The sequence below is a fragment of the Schistocerca cancellata genome, chromosome 6, assembly GCF_023864275.1.
Source record: "Schistocerca cancellata isolate TAMUIC-IGC-003103 chromosome 6, iqSchCanc2.1, whole genome shotgun sequence".
Lineage (NCBI taxonomy): Eukaryota > Metazoa > Arthropoda > Insecta > Orthoptera > Acrididae > Schistocerca > Schistocerca cancellata.
Genome location: NC_064631.1, coordinates 247555157 through 247581239, shown reverse-complemented (window position 1 = coordinate 247581239; position 26083 = coordinate 247555157). Strand labels below are relative to the sequence as shown.

Here is a 26083-nt window from a genome sequence, read left to right as displayed (position 1 = left end):
CCTCGCTCAAAGTCCGTCAACTGCACATACGGTTCACGTCCACGCTGTCGCGGCATGCTACCAGTGTTAAAGACTGCGATGGAGCTCCGTATGCCACGGCAAACTGGCTGACACTGACGGCGGCGGTACACAAATGCTGCGCAGCTAGCGCCATTCGACGGCCAACACCGCGGTTCCTGGTGTGTCCGCTGTGCCGTGCGTGTGATCATTGCTTGTACAGCCCTCTCGCAGTGTCCGGAGCAAGTATGGTGGGTCTGACACACCGGTGTCAATGTGTTCTTTTTTCCATTTCCAGGAGTGTAGATTCAAGATACGCAAACGCTAAGCTATGTAACCATGGTGAAAAATCAATTCCCCTTAGAGTGGCCACTTTACCCCACAGTCCCCTACATGTAAATAAATCACATCTGAACTATCTTCGGTTTGCTTCTAGTACAGATAAACTTCAACGACTATGAGAAGACCGAAATAGCGCAGTTTGAAAGAAGGCCTGAAAATCAACATAATACGATTTAAATAAACGAAAGGAAATTTTACAAATTAACAACAAAGTCACACATAAGAGTTGAGTTTTGTATTTATGCTAGCTGAAGACACCGACTGGATGATCAGTAACAGAAAGAGAGTAAACATGGGGTGGACTTATTTTTGTTAACTAAATAGGGCTTTTAGGGCTAAGCTTCTGATGTAACTGAAAATTACAGTTTACTCTCAGCGTCTTACCAACTTTGACTTACTACAGTAGAACACCGCCATTGCGAAAACCATTCAAAAAGTGAGCGTTCCTTACCGAGCAATGGAGAGATGAGACAGGTTGGAAATTATTACAAGAGAAAGAAGAGCAAATAGATCAGCGAACACATTAAATTGGAAGGAGTAATTACGAGCGTAGCGAGGATGGAATGGAGGTGGGTGAAGCACGTACCAAAGCGAAGCATAACGACGGTAGATAGACAAGGAAGTTTAGCAAAGACAATAAAAGACCGAGGCAATGACCTAATGGAAGGTGGGTTGATAAAATGGAACGTGGATTAATAGAACCGAAGACCGTAATGCACGAGCTGGTTTGGAGGAGGCCTTTATCCAGTAGTAAATGTCAAATGACTGATGACGGCGAAGACTACCCTTCAACCACTGAACAACATGGCAAGACCAGAGTTGCATTTTATTGTCTCGAAATTGTTTTAACGCTTCCAAAAGCTAGCTTCAGAATGACTTAGGACCCATTTTCAGACGTTGGGTATTTATATAAAAACTATTTTGTGAATGAAGATCAAGTCGTCGCTAGAGAATCCAAGATGATGATGATGATGTTTGGTTTGTGGGGCGCTCAACTGCGGTGTTATCAGCGCCCGTACAATTACCCAATCTTTGCTCAGTCCAATTTCGCCACTTTCCGGGACGATGATGAAATGATGAGGACATCACAAACACCCAGTCATCTCGAGGCAGGTGAAAATCCCTGACCCCGCCGGGAATCGAACCCGGGACCCCGTGCTCGGGAAGCGAGAACGCTACCGCGAGACCACGAGCGCCGGACTAGAGAATCCAAACAGCTGTGAGAAACATGTTGTATTATACAGGGCTATTACAAATGATTGAAGCGATTTCATAAATTCACTGTAGCTCCATTCATTGACATATGGTCATGACACACTACAGATACGTAGAAAAGCTCATAAAGTTTTGTTCGGCTGAAGCCGCACTTCAGGTTTCTGCCGCCAGAGCGCTCGAGAGCGCAGTGAGACAAAATGGCGACAGGAGCCGAGAAAGCGTATGTCGTGATTGAAATGCACTCACATCAGTCAGTCATAACAGTGCAACGACACTTCAGGACGAAGTTCAACAAAGATCCACCAACTGCTAACTCCATTTGGCGATGGTATGCGCAGTTTAAAGCTTCTGGATGCCTCTGTAAGGGGAAATCAACGGGTCGGCCTGCAGTGAGCGAAGAAACGGTTGAACGCGTGCGGGCAAGTTTCACGCGTAGCCCGCGGAAGTCGACGAATAAAGCAAGCAGGGAGCTAAACGTACCACAGCCGACGGTTTGGAAAATCTTACGGAAAAGGCTAAAGCAGAAGTCTTACCGTTTACAATTGCTACAAGCCCTGACACCCGATAAAGTCAAACGCTTTGATTTTCGGCGCGGTTGCAACAGCTCATTAAAGAGGATGCATTCAGTGCGAAACTTGTTTTCAGTGATGAAGCGACATTTTTTCTTAATGGTGAAGTGAACAGACACAATGTGCGAATCTGGCGGTAGAGAATCCTCCTGCATTCGTGCAGCAAATTCGCAATTCACCAAAAGTTAACGTGTTTTGTGCAATCTCACGGTTTAAAGTTTACGGCCCCTTTTTCTTCTGCGAAAAAAACGTTACAGGACATGTGTATCTGGACATGCTGGAAAATTGGCTCATGCCACAAATGGAGACCGACAGCGCCGACTTCATCTTTCAACAGGATGGTGCTCCACCGCACTTCCATCATGATGTTCGGCATTTCTTAAACAGGAGACTGAAAAACCGATGGATTGGTCTCCCGACTTAACCCCATGCGATTTCTTTCTGTGGGGTAATGTGAAAGATTCAGTGTTTAAATCTCCTCTACCAAGAAACGTGCCAGAACTGCGAGCTCGCATCAACGATGCTTTCGAACTCATTGATGGGGACATGCTGCGCCGAGTGTGGGAGGAACTTGATTATCGGCTTGATGCCTGCCGAATCACTAAAGGGGCCATATCGAACATTTGTGAATGCCTAAAAAAACCTTTTTGAGTTTTTGTATGTGTGTGCAAAGCATTGTGAAAATATCTCAAATAATAAAGTTATTGCAGAGCTGTGAAATCGCTTCAATCATTTGTAATAACCCTGTACTTGTTGGTAAAAGCTTAACCGTAATCTGACAGTGGTTCAGTAGATAGGACATGGAAACGGAAAGAAACCGAAAATAATAAATCATGACAGTGTTGCTCCTGCCGCAATCGGCCTCTTTTTACATTGGTGTTCACAAACTAGTAGAATTGGAAGATAAATAAAGCATGGCTTCACAGTAATAAAGAGACTAACTCATCGAGCAACAGAAACCTGATTTTTTGTACTCCCAGTTTCTCACGAGCTATCCTAGGACTAATATTCATGAGTCTACGAAACATTCAAAGAGGTACTCCACAGCACATGAACCTAGCGTTGGCGAAAAGAAAAGAAAGCTGGAATGAATGACGGTTTGGAAACGCACTATTGGAAAAATTTACGTCCTCCCTGATACCATAACGATGTGGACGAGGACAGATGGGAATGGGTTGGGGCGGAGGAGGGGAGGGGATATGATTGGAAGGTTAGCCACTATGATCATATAGACGAGAGCTAAACAGGAAAAGGGTGGCCGATGGAACGCGTAATGGCATTATTCAAGCAAGGATAGTATACAGTATTCGTCTGAAGTGATTTAAAGCCACTACATTTGGATCGTCGAAATGAGGTTTCAAACGCCGCTCCGAGATACTAGTTCAGTGCCTTAAAAAGAAATTCTAATAAATCAGGTGTGGCCTATTTATATGTTATACAATTCTGTCTACTAGACAGACTAATATGGCGCAGTGCTTAAAGAGACGGATAGTTTCTATTTACATGGGAAAACAAACACGGAGTGGAGCCAAAATAAATGATGATTCCTCTCCTGCGTGCCGAAGGCCGAGGGTCATATTATCTCACTAGGTGCTTCTCATGCACAGTTTTAAATGACAGAATATTCTCTCTTTTCTGTGTTTACTTTGGGTATTATTGTATGTTTCTTTTTAATTCTCTACCTTAAAAATATTTTTATTCTTTTTTGACCTTGTAGCTTTTTCTTGTCTGGTTTGGGTTGAGAAATATTATGAACAAATTTATATCGTCAAGGATAGGGAATTTGAGAACAAAAATCTTAATATGGGCTAATAAAATACAAAAGACAATGGTAAGACTTTAGTTATCAACGTTTTGTTGTTTATCTTTCCTCACAGATACGCGACTTAATAATAATAATAAAAATAATACATCAACAACTTGCCATAAAACATAAACTAATAAAACAACACGTTCCCACATACAAGTACACACCACAAAATGTACTGGAGAATGATGAATACAAATTATACTGGAACAGAACGATTATAACAGATAAAACAACACCACATAACAAACCTGACATCATACTCACCAATAAAAAGAAGAAATTAACACAACTAATTGAAATATCCATACCCAACACAACAAATATACAGAAGAAAACAGGAGAAAAAATTGAAAAATACATCCAACTGGCTGAGGAAGTCAAGGACTTGTGGCATCAGGATAAAGTCGACATTATACCAATTATACTATCAACTACAGGAGTCATACCTCACAATATCCACCAGTACATCAATACAATACAGCTACATCCAAACATATATATACAACTACAAAAATCTGTAATTATTGATACATGTTCAATGACCCGAAAGTTCCTAAATGCAATATAACATATACCGTACAGTTAAAAGGAAGTCACGCTTGATCAAGGTCCGCGTCACTGTCCATTTTTGACCAGACATAACGTCTGAGAATAGAAAGAAATAATAATAATATCTTCTAATTAATAATATTCACATATGCCACCCTATTTCGTATGCCTGCATGTAATGGAAGATTAAAGTTTTCATTTATTAAATTAGTACTAATGGCGAACGAGTAGGTGAATGTATCTTATTTCTTTGAATGGTGTGTTAGAACCTCTTTGTTCACTGTCTAAGTCTTCGCAAAGAGGGAGAGAAAAGAAATGGAATCCGCATGTGATTACTACTGCCAACACGAGGGCTACGTTATTTCCATCCTCCGATAGTTCGCGAAATTAAAACCACGGCGAAAATACGATTAAGTTTTGCGCAAATGTCTTGTGTAGTGTCTCTAGTACCCGTTCTCATTTTTCAGTTCTGAGCGCGCAGTGAACACGTTAAGATGCCTAAAAAAGTAGTGTCTCCCGCCAGGTGTGAAGGGGGCTCACACAGAACCTAACTGACATGCATTTCCTTCGTCATCACAATTCCTTGCCGCATACTGCACGTGCAACGTAGACCTCCTGCAATGTTTTCGATGGGAAGTGTGTGATAACAACCATACAGCCCAGACTCGGCTCTATCTGATTCTCCTCTCTTCACTCACATGAATCACTCTGGCTATGATGGCAACAGTGTGGCAATCAAAAGGACTGTATCTTCCACCAAGTGAACGCTCCTCACCACACAGGCAGTTTTTGGCTAAAATCAACATGACACAGGTTTGACACACGCTCTATTCACCCCTCTGTGGCTACTGATTCCTAGAACGGAAGCGTTTACGGGGGCAGGAAAAATGGTGACACGAAAATTCATGGAGTTACTTACTACGCAGCATAACATCTGACGACTTTTAAAAAGATGTTCCCATCAATGGGAGAACGATTAGAACACATTTCGCCTGTGGTCAATATTTTGAAGCAGAAGCAATTTTGAAAACATTCTCTGAGATATAATACGGGTAATTAAACAATCCTAGCCCCTTTTGGTTTCCACTAATTTATGGTTCCTAAATTTCAGTTGATTTAAGTTCCATCACCAAGGGAAAGGGTAAATTTCATGCGGAGGATGCTGGTGTCTGGGGACAGATTCACACGTTTCGTCTGCCTGGTAGATATGAGCAGCCACCCGACGTAACCTACAACACGAACGAGTCACCGACGGTTGTTTTTTTTTTGCAGGAGGCGGTGGCCATTAAGTGCACTCCCGCCATAAACGACTCCGCGTGGTCGTTGCGAACATCCCAATAAAGACGTCCCCAAGCCCACGCGCTCTAGGTAGTTGAAGCTACCCCGTAACGCATTCGCGCTGTCCACATAGCGCTAAAACGATAAATTACGACGTATTATTTAAGGCAGGGTGAGCATAAAATTGCTAGTTCATTCATATAACATAAAAAATACAATGTTCATGCGCTGCTACATATGCACCAATGGAAACAAGGCATAAGTAGTCACCAGCATTGTGTATAAACCGTTGCCAGCGATGTGGAAGTCGTAGGATACTCTTTGCAGTGCCAGCTGTGTTGACAGTTCGAGCGGCGCGGTCCATTGCCGACGCATTTGTAGCAGTTCTGAAGCGAAATTCGTGAAGTATTTCCTTCAGTTTAGAAATCGAGTTGAACTTATGAGGGTTTAAGTCAGGCGAGTGCAGTAGGTGGTATAGTTAAGCAACCCCATCGGTCAAACAAATCAGTAACAGCTTGCACTGTACGTGCTTGAGCATTGTCCTGCAAAATGATGGTCAGGTCCTGCAGAAAGTGCCATCACTTCTGTCTCTATGCTGCTCATTTTTGGAACACAGCCTACGACCAGCTTAGAGACAGACGGAAGCACTTCACGGCATTAGCTTCAGAACTGCTATAAATTCGTCTGGCAATAGACCGCGCCGCTCGAATTGTCAACACAACTGGCACTGCTACGACTTCCACATCTCTGGCAACTGGTTATACACAATGCTGGTGACTACTTTGAAGGTCAGTAAAACTTTGAAACACGTATCTATTTTGTACGAGCTGTAAATAAATAGTTGCCACAATTAAAGTTCCAACTCTCGTATAAAGTACTAAGAAGACTGCTTTTAAAATATACGGAAGACTCAGTAGCATGAGATCCATATTAAAATTCCGACGACCAGGAGACCTGCCGTGTTATACGGACTATATAAGACGCTACGGACTGTAAGATTCCCCTTAATTTTTAAGCAATTTTTAAAAAATTACCGTTTTTATTATTGGATTGCAAGATCAGATTTTTAGTTTATAAAACCGACCTAACTTGAAATCCCTGAAAATCATCATCTGAACCTCCTTCTTCCTCCTGCTCCTCTTCCTTTTCGTCGTCATTGTCGTCCTCTTCATATATAATAACATGGTCTTCGCTGCCATCGAGAGCGTTACTTATGACGCACTTCTTGAAAGATTTAACAATAATTCTTCTCTCACTCCAGGCCACGACTGTTTTACCCACTGACAAACTAGTTTGATTGTAGGTAGTTTTAAAGCTCCCTTCGGCGTGAATTCATGTTGGGTTTCATCCATCATCCATTTGATCAATTCCTCTCTCAAATACACGTTAAATGGTTTATTTATCGTGACATCAAGAGGCTACAATTGTGAAATACCTCCTATCGTAATAACAACAAGCTCTGCATTTCTGTATGAATGTCTTTTTCGCAGAATTCTTCAAACGACTGCTACACTGCTCTAGCACAAGAAGAGAACTCTTCTTCAATATAGCACCTTTCCTTCTGTCCCACACTATGGTAATACTAAGTTCCATACCAGTCTCTTCCATCCAACCCTTGTCCATGTACATGAACAACATCTGCCGCGCGGAGTAGCCGTGCGGTCTAAAGGCGCCTTATCACGGTTCGCGCGATTGCCCCTGTCGGAGGTTCGAGTCCTCCCTCGGGCAGTTTGGTCCAATAGGACTTACCACAAATTTCCGAATTTTCCAAACAACATCTGGCGGTATTGTAGAAGGTTCTGGCATTGTTTTGCTGTTGAAAATGATCACTAGATTACGTTTAGTGCTGTCAGCACAGCATGAAAGGACAACAGTGTAGTGTATTTTTTTACGTCCATTGTTGCTACAGTCACAGGTTTAGGACTTTTCATGGCAATAGTCAGGAATTTCAAATTAAACACTGGACATTTTTGTATTAAAATACGACGCAACTTAATTTTGGAGGCAATTTATACTTATAGACCGTTAAATACGATAGGTATGGATATGAAGCTGCTCTTGAACTCACCTACATTACAAGATATCTACATCTACATCCATACTCCGCAAGCCACCTGACGGTGTGTGGCGGAGGGTACCCTGAATACCTCTATCGGTTCTCCCTTCTATTACAGTCTCTTATTGTTCGTGGACGAAGGATTGTCGGTATGCCTCTGTGTGGGCTCTAATTTCTCTGATTTTATCCTCATGGTCTCTTCGCGAGATATACGTAGGAGGGAGCAATATACTGCTTCACTTTTCGGTGAAGATATGTTCTCGAAACTTCAACAAAAGCCCGTACCGAGCTACTGAGCGTCTCTCCTGCAGAGTATTCCACTGGAGTTTATCTATCATCTCCGTAACGCTTCCGCTATTACTAAATGATCCTGTAACGAAGCGCGCTGCTCTCCGTTGGATCTTCTCTCTCTCTTCTATCAACCCTATCTGGTACGGATCCCACACTGCTGAGCAGTATTCAAGCAGTGGGCGAACAAGCGTACTGTACCCTACTTCCTTTGTTTTCGGATTGCATTTCCTTAGGATTCTTCCAATGAATCTCAGTCTGGCATCTGCTTTACCGACGATCAACATTATATGATCATTCCATTTTAAATCACTCCTAATGCGTACTCCCAGATAATTTATGGAATTAACTGCTTCCAGTTGCTGACCTGCTATTTTGTAGCTAAATGATAAAGGATCTATCTTTCTGTGTATTCGCAGCACATTACACTTGTCTACATTGAGATTCAATTGCCATTCCCTGCACCATGCGTCAATTCGCTGCAGATCCTCCTGCATTTCAGTACAATTTTCCATTGTTACAACCTCTCGATATACCACAGCATCATCTGCAAAAAGCCTCAGTGAACTTCCGATGTCATCCACCAGGTCATTTATGTATATTGTGAATAGCAACGGTCCTATGACACTCCCCTGCGGCACACCTGAAATCACTCTTACTTCGGAAGACTTTTCTCCATTGAGACTAACATGCTGCGTTCTGTTATCTAGGAACTCCTTAATCCAATCACACAATTGGTCTGATAGTCCATATGCTCTTACTTTGTTCATTAAACGACTGTGAGGAACTGTATCGAACGCCTTGCGGAAGTCAAGAAACACGGCATCTACCTGTGAACCCGTGTCTATGGCCCTCTGAGTCTCGTGGACGAATAGCGCGAGCTGGGTTTCACACGACCGTCTTTTTCGAAACCCATGCTGATTCCTACAGAGTAGATTTCTAGTCTCCAGAAACGTCATTATACTCGAACATAATACGTGTTCCAAAATTCTACAACTGATCGACGTTAGAGATATAGGTCTATAGCTCTGCACATCTGTTCGACGCCCCTTCTTGAAAACGGGGATGACCAATCCTTAGGAATGCTACGCTCTTCTAGAGACCTACGGTACACCGCAGCAAGAAGGGGGCAAGTTCCTGAGCGTACTCTGTGTAAAATCTAACTGGTATCCCATCAGGTCCAGCAGCCTTTCCTCTTTTGAGCGATTTTAATTGATTCTCTATCCCTCTGTTGTCTATTTCGATATTTACAGTTTTGTCATCTGTACAACAATCTAGAGAATGAACTACAGTACAGTCTTCCTTTGTGAAACAGCTTTGGAAAAAGACATTTAGTATTTTGGCCTTTAGTCTGTCATCCTCTGTTTCAGTACCATTTTGGTCACAGAGTGCCTGGACATTTTGTTTTGATCCACCTACCGCTTTGACATAAGACCAAAATTTCTTAGGATTTTCTGCCAAGTCAATACATAGAACTTTACTTTCGAATTCATTGAACGCCTCTCGCATAGCTCTCCTCACACTACATTTCGCTTCGCGGAATTTTTGTTCGTCTGCAAGGCTTTGGCTATGTTTATGTTTGCTGTGAAGTTCCCTTTGCTTCCGCAGCAGTTTTCTAACTCGGTTGTTGTACCACGGTTGCTCTTTTCCATCTCTTACGATCTTGCTTGGCACATACTCATCTAACGCATATTGTACGATGGTTTTGAACTTTGACCACTGATCCTCAACACTATCTGTACTTGAGACAAAATTTTTGTGTTGACCCTTCAGGTACTCTGTAATCTGTTTTTGTCACTTTTGCCAAACATAAAAATCTTCCTACCTTTTTTAATATTTCTATTTACGGCTGAAATCATCGATGCAGTAACCGCTTTATGATCGCTGATTCCCTATTCTGCGTTAACTGTTTCAAATAGTTCGGGTCTGTTTGTCACCAGAAGGTCTACTATGTTATCTTCTCTGTTTAACTGCTCAAGGTAGTTTTCAGATAAAGCACTTAAAAAAAATTTCACTGGATTCTTTGTCCCTGCCACCCGTTATGAATGTTTGAGTCTCCCAGTCTATATCCGGCAAATTAAAATCTCCATCCAGAACTATAACATGGTGAGAAAATCTACTCGAAATATTTTCCAAATTATCCTTCTGGTGCTCAGCCAAAACAGCTGATGAGCCAGGGGGCCTATAGAGACATACAATTACCATGTCTGAGCCTGCTTTAACCGAGACCTTCACCCAAATTATTTCACATTTCGGATCTCCGTCAATTTCCTTCGATACTATTGCACTTCTTATCGCTATAAACACGCCTCCCCCTTTACTGTCCAGCCTGTCTCTGCGGTATACATTCCAATTTGAGTTTAGATTTCATTACTGTTTACGTCTGGTTTCAGCAAACTTTCTGTCCCTAGTACTATATGGGCGTTGTGACCGTTTATTAATGAGAGCAGTTCTGGGACCTTTCTATAGACGCTCCTGCAGTTTACTATTAGCACATTAATATTGTTATTACCTGTTGCATTTTGCCTACTCCTACCTTGTCGCGTCCGGCGTGTAGTGCACGCCTGACCTATTCAGGTAGACCCTACATTTCTCCACCCGATAGCGGAGGTCGAGAAATTTGCACCCCAGATCTCCGCAGAATCGTCTGAGCCTCTGGTTTAAGCCTTCCACTCGGCTCCAAACCAGAGGACCGTGATCGGTTCTGGGAACGATACTACAAATAGTTAGCTCTGATTCCACCCCGCGAGCGAGGCTTTCCGCCTTCACCAATTCCGCCAACCGCGTGTACGAACTGAAGATGACCTCTGAACCCAGACGGCAGGAGTTATTGGTGCCGACATGAGCAACAATTTGCAGTCGGGTGCAGTCGGGCCTCCTCCACATCTCGGATGAGACCCCCCGGCAAGCAGACAGAGTGAACACTGGCCTTCTTCCCCGACCTTTCCGCTATTTCCCTAAGGGGCTCCATCACCCGCCTAACGTTGGAGCTCCCAATAACTAATAAACCCTTCCCCCCGTGTGCCTGCTCGGACCTTGCTGAAGGAGCGGCCACATGTCCACTCACAGGCAGAGCGGGCGATGCCACATGGCCAGCCTCCACATTGACCCTCTGCCTCGTGCGCCGCTGAACCCGCCACTCCCCTTGGGGAAAGGGTGGCCCAACCGCGCTCGGTACCCGCGAAAATGTCTCGACAGTGGGTGAAGCATGTAAACCCTGGGGTGTACTATGCGACGCACCAGACTCCCCACTGCCGCTACACTCGGAGGCAACAGCCTGAAGACGGCTGACTGCGGCCATCAACACGTTCAGCTGTTCGCGAACAGTGGCCAGCTCCTCCTGCGTCCGTACACAGCAGTCACACATCCTATCCATCCTAAGAAATCAATTTACTGTAGAGAATTAATCAACTTTTAATTAGACTGCTAATTCACTAAAGGCGGCTGATTGTTGACTAAACTGTGGTTGCTAGCCACTTCTTGTAGAAAACAATGAAAATAGTACTACCTGTCTCTGGACTGTATTGAAAACAAACACTAGCACTACTGGCACTATGGTTGACTAAAGGGACTCTCTCTCACTGTATTCAAAACAAACACGAAATCTATGGAACACTATTACTAGCGCTCGACAATTAAAGCTTCCTAAAAGCAAATCCACACGAAGAAGAAGTGACAAGTAAGAAAAATACAGTTAATACTTAAATTAAGGTAGCTCGCTGCACAGCAGACGTGAAGCAGACGGCAGTTACGACGACGCTGACACATGCTGTTCACGTATTTTCAAGAGCTAGTTTTATTTTCGTGCATTTCGCCGGACGTTGAGTTGTTTGTGTGTGATAGTTGTTCAGGATATAAAGCCACTAAAATACAAAATACGTTCGCCAGTCTTGTTCAGTAGAGCTAATGCTCCGTCTCTAAAGGTCCCGATGTTGACTACAATTAGCTTATGTTGTTTCTTTTTTCAACAAATGCGCAACACGAAGCCATAGCACCAAAACAGTTATCATTCCCATAGTGGCGACCTATGTTAGGTATTCAAATATGTCTTAGATGGAAAGCCATTTCGTTTATTTCAAAAGTGCGATTTCCTAGCACAGACAAATGCTCGGCATTCCGAATTTGTGTCTACTTTGCGCTCGAGCCCGCGACGTCGTAAACCTGGAAACGTACGCGGTAAGCACTGTACACCTATCGGTATGCCGTTTTATCGCCTGCTCGACCAAAGCTCGCTCGAGACTACTGGGTCTTCAACAACGAAGACCCACTGCCCAAGTAAAAACGCGGTTTGACTATCGACAAAATTTTAGACGAGCACGTTTACAATTGCAAATTGTTTTGTATTCCAGATGTCCGGCAGTCTTCATGAAACTGAAATGATTTTGTACATATAGGGTTTTTGTTTATCTTAATTTTAAACGCACTGGTATCTGGGTTCATGCCGATCTTCAGACGTCCTAAGGAAGATACACTCAAAAAGGTACGCATGAAAATATATCTTTGATGACAAAATATGTCACTGGTAATGTGAAGCACGCTGCCTCATACATAATACAACGAGGACGTGCTGAAAAACGATTAAAAAGTTAAAGAAATGTCTTCAGAAACATCTACAGAAATTCGATGAAGGCAAAATAATAAATTTAACGTAAGTACTGGTTAAACTGTCAACACATCCCACGTCCCATAGCATGTAATATTATGTAGGGTATTGTTTTGTTATCTTCTGTCGGACCGCTGTTTATGGCTATTTAAACCGATACTTGTCCGCCTACAATAAAAATAAGCAAGCAGCCTTATATATGTATATCAATTGCAAAGAGGTTCGATACTTTTAACTTCTCAACAAATGCCAAGGTAACTGAAGGAAGCCTCTGAAATGTTCAGGCTCTTAATGTCGGTCTTATATTCCACTGGTTAAATTTATTCCACCTCTCACACTTTGCCGAAATCGAGTAGGTACGCATTGTTTCCTATATTTTTCTTCTTTTGTGTAGTAATATCTTACTTATAACATCCCAAAAAGGAAGCTTAAAATATTCTGGTTTCAGTCAGAATGAAAACCTGTAAATTCTCATATATCGACGTGTCATCCTATCAAAAGAAGTTCAAAGGGCTCTGAGCACTATGGGACTCAACAGCTGAGGTCGTAAGTCCCCTAGAACTTAGAACTACTTAAACCTAACTAACCTAAGGACATCACACACATCCATGCCCGAGGCAGGATTCGAGCCTGCGACCGTAGCAGTCGCGCGGTTCCGGACTGAAGCGCCTAGAACCGCTCGGCCACCGTGGCCGGCTCCTATCTATCATTTCTGATAGTATTAAGCGGATTTACAATGCTATCACGAACACACAAGTAACTCGAGATCACTGTGTACGCGAGGACTTCTGGAAGGACGTGTGCTAAACTGCAGTTGTTTATATACTATAATCGCATGCGAAATGAATTTGATTAGGTTATCTAGTCAGTCACAATTCTAAGTTTTTACAATCAGGCCCAACCTATATGATGCAAAGTGGACATTTTCACATGGTTCATTTCTAAGCCTTGGTGGCACAAAGAACCGAAAGAAGCATTAAAGCGAACATTAATTCTAAGGTGGTGTGAACTCCACGGTGCTTTACTAGTCCAGAACATACCAGCAACTATTGGACATCCACTGGCAATAAAGGACCCTTCTGCACTTTTACATGCATTATGATCTTAAGCCATATGCATCCATGTTGCTCTTAATGTTTTATAATGGCATCTCAACATTTAAAAAATCTGATATGGCTGCACGATAGACCAACACTTTTCACATCAATTAAACTGTAAAATAGCTCAAATTTGATTTTCGTATTAGGCAGCTAGTTAAAAGTTTTCACTTTCGGAACAGGTTCATTGACTGGGAGCGCTGCATGGCTGCTGTGAATCGTGAAGGCTCGCTTGCGACACAGGAAGGAAGGTCGCGTGCTGCAGTGCAATTTCAAGTTCACAATGCTATGCCAATGCCGCTCTGCAGCATTGCCAAGAGTCACGTCAGGCGACCACCTGCCGATGTTGCAGCCCTTTCTATTCACTGCGGGGAATTATGTATGAAAAATTCGAAAATTCATTCATGCCAGTTAATATCGCTCCTATGACTGCGCGTTCAATAACCTCCGAGGTCACTGTCATTTTCATGAAACAGCTGGCGATGCCTCACAAGACGTACCCTCGCAAGACGACAGCGACATATAAAGCTGCAGACTGCCACATTTCCCTTTTGAAACCTGTTCTTGTATTTCAAACATATTTACTGTAATTCGCAGCCCTGGAACCGCCTGTATCATATATATGAGTCGCGTAGAACAGGGTCCCCTGTCTGCGCTTCATGCCCTCTTTACTAACTAAAACAGATGTTCGCAACGACTCAATAAACGGAATGCAAGATACCGAGAGAGAATAGTTAAGTATTTAGTGCATATCCACGAGTCACTAGGTACAAAATCACTGAAAATCTTCGATGACACAAGGCAGAGACACTCTACAATATGTTACTGATTAATGGCAAATGTAACGAGATATCATAAGCCGTAAAAGAGTAAAGCACAGACTCAAATTACTGTCCTCCACTCTCTTTCATAAGCCGCATTTGTCGAGACTACAGTCTTAGCATCGCACAAAAAAATTCATCTGTTTGCACAGTAGGGGTATTTCTCACAGCTAAATACGAAAACATCACAAATCTGGTTTAAAACATAGCATAAAAGCATAATATATTATTCATATTCAACAGATATTCAACAATTTAAAAAATCCGAACCCCTGGCACACGATCAAGCAATTATGCGAGCACCGCAAATATTTCCAATTTCTGAAGCAAGAGTTGTAGAAACGGAGTGCTGACCCCGAACCCCACTCTGATCCAAACAATACTAATAGGTCAGGGGGTACGCACTTGTGGCATAACAACCGTGGCGAACTGTAGTCCTAGCAGCGTCATACATTTCTGTAGACAAATTCGTGCAAAATTTTCTACTTAGTCCTTATTTTGCACGTCCAGAACCTAGTCACAGAATAATTCTACTTTAAACAAAGATTCAAAATATACACACTTCCAATTGATGAAGCATTTATTGTTTCTTTACCCACCTTACTGTAAACACACCGTGCAAAAGCAGTACTACCAACTTCCACTCATTGTAACCGAAAGCCCAAAGGAGCGTATGGTCTATATCTAAGCATTTCCCTGCCGCAAAATATTTTGTTTATTCTTGGTCGACAGTCAGTGAAGGCAAGACTGCGATACAAGGCATGCCTTTACCCAACACCGATTATAAATTCAATATCAGCATCACAAACGCACTACGGATAAGATAAACTTGGGACGCATATTTAGAAGTCGTGCCGATGTGGTTGTGCTAAACTCAAGTTACTTTCGGTACGAGAACAACACTGGGACAATCATAAAACCTGTTATGGCTCCAATACCTTTACAAAACTTACAACAAACAAGACAAAAAAGGAAGGTTAGAAATTAAAGTCCTGTCGGTGGTAGGATCAATAGGGACGTAGATGAAGCACGTATTGGGGAAGTATGAAGACGCAAATCCGTCGTGTCCATTTCAGTTCCTACTCCGGCATTTGTCGTACCTGGCCAAGTTCCAGAAAAGCCTAGGAAAATGTGATCCTGGTGAGCCGGACGAAGACTCTGGAACGACCGTTCTCGTTCTCTCGAATGCGGCCCAGCGTCTTAGAACGGCTCTCTCTTGCTCGGTACAGCCAATAAGAGAAACATTTTGCCTAAATTGTGAGCTGTCTCGGACATTATCGAAAATCAATGATACGATGGTGTCTCAGAATGCGTGACTATTCCTACCAGAATAAACAATCCATCACGACACGGCTTTAGCAAAGACGTTTGTATGGAATGCCCTGCACTTGGCACAGAAATTTTACTTCCATTACGCTAAATATTTTTTCAAAGCAACGATATCGTAACAAGATGATGATACAGTGTTTTCGTACACACACACACACACACACACACACACACACACACACACAACTTAATATGGCACGGCGACGTAGAATAAATTATAACACTTTACATGTACAAACTCAAGAAAACACGTGATTAGTTCATTTGCTGCGCCGAGACGAATACGTAAATCATTTTAGTACCTTATTATTTGAAACCTGGGTAGCATGTTATAAAATATAAACATTACTGTGCAATGCATTCATATTGTCGCGTCACTGGTAACTATCATCACGTTTGCTTTGCGTTCTTCACTCTTCATATTGCATAATTTGAACACTAGTTTCAAATACAATACCAAATTATTGCGAACTGATGAAAGTTTACATTAGTTTTGGCGCGTCAACGTACTTTTATCTTTTTTGTTGGTTAAGACCTTGTGCTACAAAATTTTGTAAAAAAAGGTGTCAATTTAGGAAAAAATTCACATACCAATGAATGGTTATGTGTACAGTCTTAATCCAACATCTGTCTAAATCGCACCTTCAACTTATTTCATTCTAGTTACATAATTGTGGCCGTTACAGCGACGAACATGTATTGTAAATAAATGAGAAACAAGAAAACAGACACCGACATTTCATCTAAGTGAAGCGACTCGTATTAAATACTGGGTGCAGTACATTATCTAAAACCAAAACGCAATCGCCTGATTAAGCAATCCACAGTAAAAACGCAAGCTAAGTGCGGTGAGGGTCTAGCGGGTACATATCCTTTCTATTTGTATATTTTCTCTGAAAAAAAAAAGCGGTAAACGAAACTTTTGTAGCTGTCAAGAATAAAAATAAATGTTTGAAAATGAATTGCAAAAACGTTAAGACGATCTTATATACATTTCGACAAATCACGAAGATACACGAACAATTACTTACAATGTGTACTGATGAATGTAACGAAACAGAAACAAAACCAAATAATTTACTTTTTGTCACAAGCAAGATATATAATCGTTTCCCACGACGAATTACAACTTGGAGTATATGTCACGAGTTTGGATGCTGTAACATGGCACATTACAAATTAATTTTAAACAAATGTTTAAACGGCAACAAGTACTACCATGATTTAAAGCCATTGTTTAAAACACCGGGCAGCCGGTATGACAAACTACTTCCCGCTGCCTCTAGTTGTCTTGCGAATTCACTCTACGATGTTGGGAACTCGGAAGCGCCTCCATCAATATACGTTGAACGTTCCAGCCGAGCATTAAGCTCAACTCCTTCCAAACAGCACTTGTCCACAATTTCGCCTATAGTTCTTCAAAAACTAAACGAGGGCTGTAATACCGTTAAAGGGGCGGTGATGTGTGTCCTATGAGCAAAATTTTCTGCCTCATCAAGTAAGTTCCAGGTATGATCGTTAGGCATGCCAAGCGATATCTTCCATTTTCTAATATTTTTGGTCATCCAGTGCACTTACACGACTTAACTAAACCAAAATTTCGGATGGCGGTACGTTTGCTTCCTACGACTTCTCCAATCAATACTGAAAATTATAAGGGGATATTTGCTAAAATAAAATCAAAGGAAAGTTTAAATACTTAACTGCAAAATGTCAGATCAGCTACAGAGAACGGCTTGGCTACCACAACAACAGTAATATTGAAGACCACGACAACAAATTTTGACTCAATTCAGATTTTTTGAAAAGTGATTCATTACAGGAGTTACGCGCATGATATAATACTGTATAAAACAGATGGTGTCAAAGAGGATGAGTTCCATATATTCTAAAATTAAATTTAACGCAGAGTAACTACTCTCTTGATCGTACCATGACTAAACAGTATAAACCATGCAACTCGTATTTTCAGAAAACACTGAAATAATTTAAACGACGATTCATATCTGAGCCGTGGCAGCTTATCGTACTATCTTTGGCTCTAAGACGTTGCCCAGCGAGCGCAACTCCCTCTGGCGTGGCCTGGAGGACCGGCTTGATGACCCGTAAGCGAAGTATGAGAGCTAATACGATAATGGGAGTACGGTGCAGCAACCAAGCGGAAAGGAGGCCTTTTGCTGCCACCCACCTGTCTTGGACAGGCTTGAAGTGTCGGCCGAGTTGTCAGAGGCGCGTTTACCGGAATTTCTGGATGCTCCGGTTCTGTCCGCTTCCTTAAGGCAAATAACTACCAGCTGATATTAGTTCTGGTGCTTTGTGTGAAAGTAGGCTTTCGCGATGCGTGAATGTTGTCAGGCTTAGTGTTTACCGTATGACTTAAGTTTAATTTGAACATTTTGAATAAACCCTGTGCTCAATTTGTCCTTCTGAACTTGGCTCCACTGCGTCTTATTCCTGGCGCTGAAGACCTTGCTATCGTGCGTCCGTATCAACATATCCGTCTCGAGTCTATTGTACTGCTTATTCTGCTTCCGGTCATGTGTATCTTTTTTTTTATTTCATTGAAGTGGCTTTTACAGAAATTTGTTTTCTAAATTTTAGTTGTCCATTCTGAGCTTTTTGGACTGTAAGTGCCAAGGAACTGTAGAATTTGAGGCAATTGGCTCGGTGTAGACTTAATCATTCGTTCCAGCAGTTATCTGGTGAACTATTTAATTCTGAAATTTTCCTTAAGCCAACTGCACGTGGTGCCTTAAATTTTCTAATTCTTAGACAAATTTGGAGTATCGCTCCGTAAGAAATCGTATTAACTATGGAGACCGTAATCTTTATTACGAGGGCTGTTCAATAAAGAATAATCAGAAGCTTAATGTGCAACAAACACGCCGTAGTAGTTTCATTGTTGGGACTCCTGGTTCCCGCCTGTGAGAGGCAGGCAAGGTCAGACATTTTCGGTATGGAGGTAACACGCAAGGGACAACATGCGTCTTTGAAATTTTGCTTTCGTCTCAACAAATCTTCAGCTGAGGCCTATACAATTTTACACACGAGGCCAATGGAGAGTCTGCTCTTTCCTACAGCGCAGCTCGAAGGTCGTTTAAAATGTTTAAAGAGGGGAGACAATCAGTTTCAAAGGAAAATGGATCCGATGCACTAGTTACTGCTCTTACGGAAGAAAACCCCAACACTGTTGCTGTCATTGTGAGACAGGATCGACGAATTACCTCAGTATCACTTTCTGAAACACTGAGCATTTCACTGGGTGCCACCCACACGTTGGTGACAGAAAAATTACACACGACACGTGTTTGTGTGCGATGGGTTCCAAGACTGTTGATTCCCGAACAAAAGGACATTCGCGTGCAGGTCTGCATGCAGTTGGTTGATGTTAGAGGAAGATCCAGAGTTTCTTTTAAATGTATTTACTGCTGATAAAAACCTGGCTACATCATTTTGATCCTGAGAGCAAACAGCAAAGCTTAGTGTGGAATTCTTCATCACCAGTCCCCAAAAAAGCAAAAGTGGTTGCTTGTGCTGGGAAAGTTATGATCATATCATTCTTTGATATTCATGGAATGGTTTCAGCATGTTGTGCCTGCATACAAATCAGTAAATAGACAATGCTACAGGGATGTCCTGAAAACATTGCAAGTCCATATCAGGCACGAAAGACCACACTTCCGTGAAGCAGGCTGGATGCTGCACCATAATGCGCGGCCGCATATTGCCAATGTCGTTGCTGAATATCTTCCAAAAATCAACGTGAAGTGTCCCTCACCCTCCCTATAGTCCGGATTTAGACCCAAGTGACTTATTTCTATTCCCTAACATGAAGAAACACCTTCGTGGGAGGCATTATCAATCATCAGAAGCAGTGGTGAAGGCTGCGGTGACGATTTTGGAGAACCTCTCAAAAAATGGTTTTCAGCAGGTATTTGAAGACTGGTAGAAACGCTGGGACAAGTGCATCGCATTCATGGGAGACTACTTTGAGAAGAACCATCAAAATTGAGGATGAGTAAAGGTATGTTGTAAAAAACATTTTTTATTGAACAGCCTTCGTATAATCTTGGCAGTGACTTGAGCTTGCACTTATTGGAATTTATTCGTGTTGCAGCGAATTTTGGTAAGGTTGCTTGGTGTCTGGCGTCGGTGCTGTTACCGATTCTTGTCCGGTCCATTCATTCTAGACTCTGTCGACCTAGGTCTGTTAGTCTCTCTTCAGTGCAATTTTAAGCTGACGAAATCTTCGGTTTAGCAGCATGGATAATTCCTGTGGAAACAACTGTTAGGCTGCGGTTAACCTACTCCCACATCCTATATTCTAGTTTTAGTCCAACGTAATATCCTGGAAAATACATATACTACTAACTCTTCGCCGACACACTGAAACCTACGGTCGAGCGCAAGTTGTTTGAATGGCTCAGTTGGGAATAATTATACCCCCGCAAAAGGCAACCCCTTATAGTTTTAATCTGACGAATATTGATACAAATCTCACAATATTAAGTATTATACGGCCTCACTGTATGCTGCATGCAGTTTTCAATATCATGTCACACTCACATAAAATCTCGAATCTAAGATATTCTCGATGCGATCATCCTTCAATGTTTAGTCGTAATACTAGACATTGCCAAACACTCCCTGGAATTTCGCTACCTTCCCCTCACGACACAGCTTCTTTGGTGTGGAGTAAGGTAAAGCCCACTCCTGCTGTTTGTCGGCCCGTTGTTAACGTAGCTTGCAGGGACGTGCCAATGTCGCGGCCGAAGCTCTGTTCTGCGGGTGGACTATCGTTAATTTCGCAGCCGCCGTTCCTTTCTCCGTTATAGGCTCGCTCCACATTTTTCACATTCCATTCTACTATTACCGAATCGGGATTTCTACTGAGAATTGTTCTTCTCTAGTCTCACACAGGCCAATGAAGAAAGTTCTTAAAATGTGCACATACATCAGCCTGTGGGCTCGATTAGGTACGGCCCTGTGGTCCTCTGCCAGAAGAAATCCATCCAGCTAGTTACCTTTCATTCACTAACAACCACCCTAGAGCCAACTGATTTGGGCCCCAGGTACTTGTCTTGTATGAACCACGAAACCAATGTTAAAAACCTAATATGCTGAATTCGAATGACGCTTGGAGTTTAATGTTAAAAACTTGTCAAATACAGGCTTAAAACCAAGAATAATGGAACCCATTCGAATAACATAATTTCTGAGTGGCTGACGAAAGTAGCAACTTCTAAATCTAACAAGATCCGATATTACAATTATCAACTTCTTTGTTTCCTTTCATGAACGGGGTACACACACCAATACTGGCCCTAATTTCTCTAAAGTTGCCGTCATAATAGTTTAAAAGGTACGTGTAGCACTGGTAGGGAAGGAGGGAAAAAGTGCTAAAGTTGACTTGTGTTAGCAGCCAAGTTTCAGGACTTTTAGAGGTTTCAATTTTTTATTACACAGAGCGTTACTTGTGCGTTCTACTGTAGTGCCTCTGACGCTGAAAATAAATGACGAGTACTGCAGCTATATGTCAATATATTGTTCTTATGTCAGTTCTATTTCGAAAGGAACAGCATCAGCTGTGGAACAGCATCCGTTAATGGCACGGGGAGTTTCGTAAACGAACTCTTCCGTTGATAAGTTATATGTTGGAATTCTTCCACTAAATATCCGTCGAATACTATATTTACACGGTTGTCCTACCTTTATATCGCTTCGGAAAGACTCGCTTAGACGTCTGCTGACCTGACTAGATTCGTCGTTCACAGTGTAGTTAATATCTGACATCTTCAACAGATTTACAGCACTATATCTAGTTATATTTCGTTTCAGTCGCAAATCTCGGCTCAATTTTTCGGAACATCCATGTGATCCTTAACCACACTCAGATCTACTGGTATCGCAACTTTTAAGAACGCGCACGCGCCAAAGAATCGATCCATTTAAAACTTTCTGAGACTTTCCCAGATCTACGTGGCATTCTCTTGTGATATTTACCCACTGGACACATAGGTTACAGTGTGCAGCCCGTTCTAAATTCCTTAGTTGAATAGCATATTGGTCAAATACATTAACGGCCGTTTTGTTTCCTTGAAGGACGTGTGAGACTGCGTAGATCTAGACTCTGAAGTCCACGCTCGTTGTTATAGAATATGAGTTAGACGTCCAGGAAAGTCTCCAGTCGTGCCCACATAACGCGCTTCATGCCTCTAAAAAGGCAGTTGAATGCTGGTTTCGTCCTATCCTGCCACTCCCGACGGTAGCCGGAACGATATGTGCTTTATTTCAGTTACATACGATGCTCTGCCACTTCAGCGATCCCCTGAAATAAATATTTCTACATGAATTGAACACTGTAACATATGGCCCAGTGGTCTTTCCTTTACCCACTGTGCTGCCTTTCGACTTCGCAGTAGTTTCTTTGTACCCTATTTTATGTCCGAGCAACAACAGAAAACTTGAGACTGTGGTGAATTTTCCTCAGTAAAAACAGGTATGAAAAACAAAACCAAAATTTCTCAATGATCTTTCATTTTTATTATACTCTACGATCAAGGAGGAAATTAACAGATGTCTATTACCCTTCTCAGGTAGTAAACCATTTGACTGAAACCGAAGACAGATTTTGGGAGATCTGAGTAAGAGGAACTGGTACTAATGGTCCCATTGCCAGTTAATATCGCACTCTGTTACTACAGGACTACTACAAATTATTCGTTTCTTAAGTTCTATATTTTTCAACGTATTACATGTAAAAATTTGATGCATGAATAGAACCGTAAACTCAGTTTGCTTTGAACTCAGTAGTTGGCGTTACGAGTGCAGCGCCTTGACAGCAAGAAAAGATTGTGTGTGTTGCAATCAACGATTTAGGGACACTGGCTGTCTCTGTATACCGGAAAGTAGAGGTCGACCAAGTGTGCCAGATGCAGCCTTGGAGAGGCTGAGGGAAAGTTTCGTACGCAGTCCAAAAATAATCAATCGTCCGCACAAGCCACGAACTTGGAATATAGCAGAAAACTGTGTGGGAGATCTTTCGTTGGCGGTTACATTTCAAACAATCCTGTGTGCAACAATTTAAACCGGAAGATTATCGCCGTCGCCTTCCATTTTGCATCATAATACAGGAAGTACTTGATGAATATTTCCCCTTCAAGCTGATATTTAGCAACGAAGCAACTTCCCCTGTATGGAACGGTTAATCGCCACAATGTGAGCGTGGGACTGAAAACCGTCATTAATGCATCAAAGAGATTCGCCGCAGATTAATGCTTTCTGTGCAGAGTTACGGAAAGAAGGAAGATGGAGTTTAACGTCTCGTCGACGTAGAGGTCATTAGATACGGAACACAAGCTCGGATTGTGTCAAGGATGGGGAAAGAAATCGGCCATGCCCTTTCAAAGAAACCACCCTGGTATTTGCCTGGAGCGATTTTGGGAAATCACGGAAAATCTAAATCTGGACGGCCGGACGCTGGTTTGAACCGTCGTCCTCCCGAATGAGTCCAATGTGTTAACCACTGCTCCACCTCACTGGTCCAATGTTAGATGATTCTATAAGGGCAGTTTTTCTTCTGTGAGAAAACTGTGACGGGTAGCTCCTGCCTTGATATGTTGCAGTAGTTTGTTCCCACAGCTGAATGGGGATTCCGAGAATTTCATCTTGAAACAAGAAGGCGAAAATTATGTGGCTGTTCTCTTGCCGTGACCCCCCCCCCCCCCCCCCCCCGCCTGTCGCCTAACCTAGACATTAGTCGTGTGACCAGGGATGCACATATAGAACATTTGTAGAGTGCAACATTCAAACTTAGGGAGTTTACTGTTCTATTCATTCATCAATTATATTTGTACATGCAATACTTTGGAAAATAGAGCTCTGAAAATTACAGTACTCATTTATAACAGCCCTGTACCTTGCACGTGGGTTAAGTATGATCATGTTGCTTGGCTGAATAGCGGCAGTACAACTGCCTGCTCTCTTTGTTTACCATTGCTGACATGATGGATTCGTCCATGTGAAAGTTAATATTTCCTTTTTCACTTGTGCATTGCTTCCGCTCTATAAATATCAAAACCGCTACAGTTCATTACGATGAAGCCATCTATACAGTATGAAAATTAATAAAAATTCTAAAAGCGACTGTACTTTCGAATTTACACCAACGGGCCGGTAATTTGGGACTCTTTGGCTTTCCAATACGCCCGAGCACCACATGTTCACTGAGCGAATTGATGTCTTACCTGGAGACGCACGTCAAAACTCTTTCCAAAGAAGCGATGCACATGAGTGAAAAAAAATTCTTTTTTGCGGCACTCTTATTTACCGGTCGTGTGAAAAAAGTGCTGACGTAACAGGTCGTGTAAAACTCCGCATTCTAAAAACTATCTAGTTCTATTTCTAGAGTAGTTAGCGCAGTTATTAACGCGGGCGGAATACTGAAAATACTGCATGATCTGTTGACTACTGAGAATACTAGAGCTGTCCACAACAGCCGCTATGTAAGCGTCTTTCAAAAGGAATGTCGTCCTTAAAGTGCTGTGTCGAGATCGCATGCAACCGCGAATGAACCAAGAGCAATTGCTATTCAGCAAACAATATTTGCTTGATGAGCGAAAGAAAAACACGTGTGCAGCAGCGCGCGCTCGCACACACACACACACACACACACACACACACACACACACACACACAGACAGAGAGAAGTGATGCTTCGCATGTCGAAGGAGTGCAATGATGTACCACATGTTTCTTCTCTACTCCGAAAGCTTAATTCGTTGTCACTGTTTCTGTCAATTGTTCTTAATTATAATCGGTAATATTACATAACGATAAAAATATATGCTTCTTAACTTCGCTTAGTGTCTCTTACAACTTCCAATCGAAAGGACAGAACCTTTTATTCAATTCTGCCGTAGCTTCGCATACCGCGAAGTTTGCGAATTACGCAATAAAAAAAAAAAAATTGCCAGTATAGTACACGTAGAACAACAGAACTTTGAGGGTGGCATGGATCTCTTATTACACTCATCCTTAAAGTGTGACTACAACTGTTAATCTCATAGTATTCAGTTCCATTCCTAAAAGGCGGGTGAACTGTTCCTCAGCAATATTAGAGGGGAAGACGACGAGAGATATCGGTGTTAGTTTCTCGTCACCAGATTGTACGCGAATATCCTGACTGTCTCATGAAATATAGGGACGTGAAACTGCGGATGGTGATCCTGCTCCGCTGCCGGTGTAGGCAACGCAAACTCAGCGGCTGCCTTGAGTCTATTAGAGGAGGTTATGCGACTGTTACACAAACACCTACGAAAGTGAACCACAGCTTTGGCATACAAATCAATCAGTAGGTGGCACACAACAACGGGACAAGACAAACGATAGGCATCGGCGCTGATTAGAGGTACTATTAGTGTTACGATTTTATGAAATTCGGGCGTATTAGGGTCTACGTTCTGTTTACTACGTGGTTACTGAAGCACGAGAACGAGCTCCAATTCAGAAGGATGTGTGTCATTTACAATGAAATATCTCGGCCTTTAATACTTTGGGAAACCACATAAAATCTACACCTGTATGATCAGGCAGCGATTTTAACCCCGATGTTCCCAAATGAGTGTCAGTGCCTTGAGAAACTTCCCTCGACAATGAGCTTAAGGAGATGTAACATGTTATTAGATAACAGCGTGTAGGCGTGGATTTACCTCTGGTCCAGTGCTGCGTCTGCGCGCCCTGTATGATAGCGGCGACGGACATCATAGGCTTTTCCTTCTTGAGCATGGTGGCATGCGGCCTGACTGCTGTTCCGGTATCGTGACCTTCCAAGACGGCGCCACGGCCAACGGAGCCCGACCGCTGCGCATCCCCGCACGCAATTTACAAAACGAGACCCATCTTACGTAAAAAGCACACCAATGTAACTGTCTGCTACTCTTTTTTTACTCTGCACCGCTTAACATCTGTTTAGCGTACAGGTAACGGAAAGGAACATTAAAACAAACTGAAATTCTCATCAGATATGAGAGTTTTGGCTGGGTAAAGAAGGAGGTGGGGAGCAAATGAAAGGCTGGCGTTCCTTATTATAAATTTCAATGCGAGTGTCTTTCGCAGTCCTAAAGTGTGC

At 42.4% G+C, this 26083-nt stretch overlaps 1 protein-coding gene across 5 annotated transcripts in view; it reads right to left on the bottom strand.

The window, feature by feature from the left end:
• LOC126191375 (retinoic acid receptor RXR) overlaps positions 1 to 26083 on the bottom strand; it is a 136870-nt gene that overhangs the window by 79463 nt on the left and 31324 nt on the right. For 3 of the 5 annotated variants that reach the window (XM_049932223.1, XM_049932222.1, XM_049932224.1), the window contains exon 2: positions 25665 to 25815. The exons of the other annotated variants lie outside the window; for them this stretch is intronic. In XM_049932223.1, coding sequence (XP_049788180.1) covers positions 25665 to 25815 — 151 coding nt within the window. The remainder of the gene's footprint in view (positions 1 to 25664; positions 25816 to 26083) is intronic. 5 annotated transcript variants of the gene reach the window in all.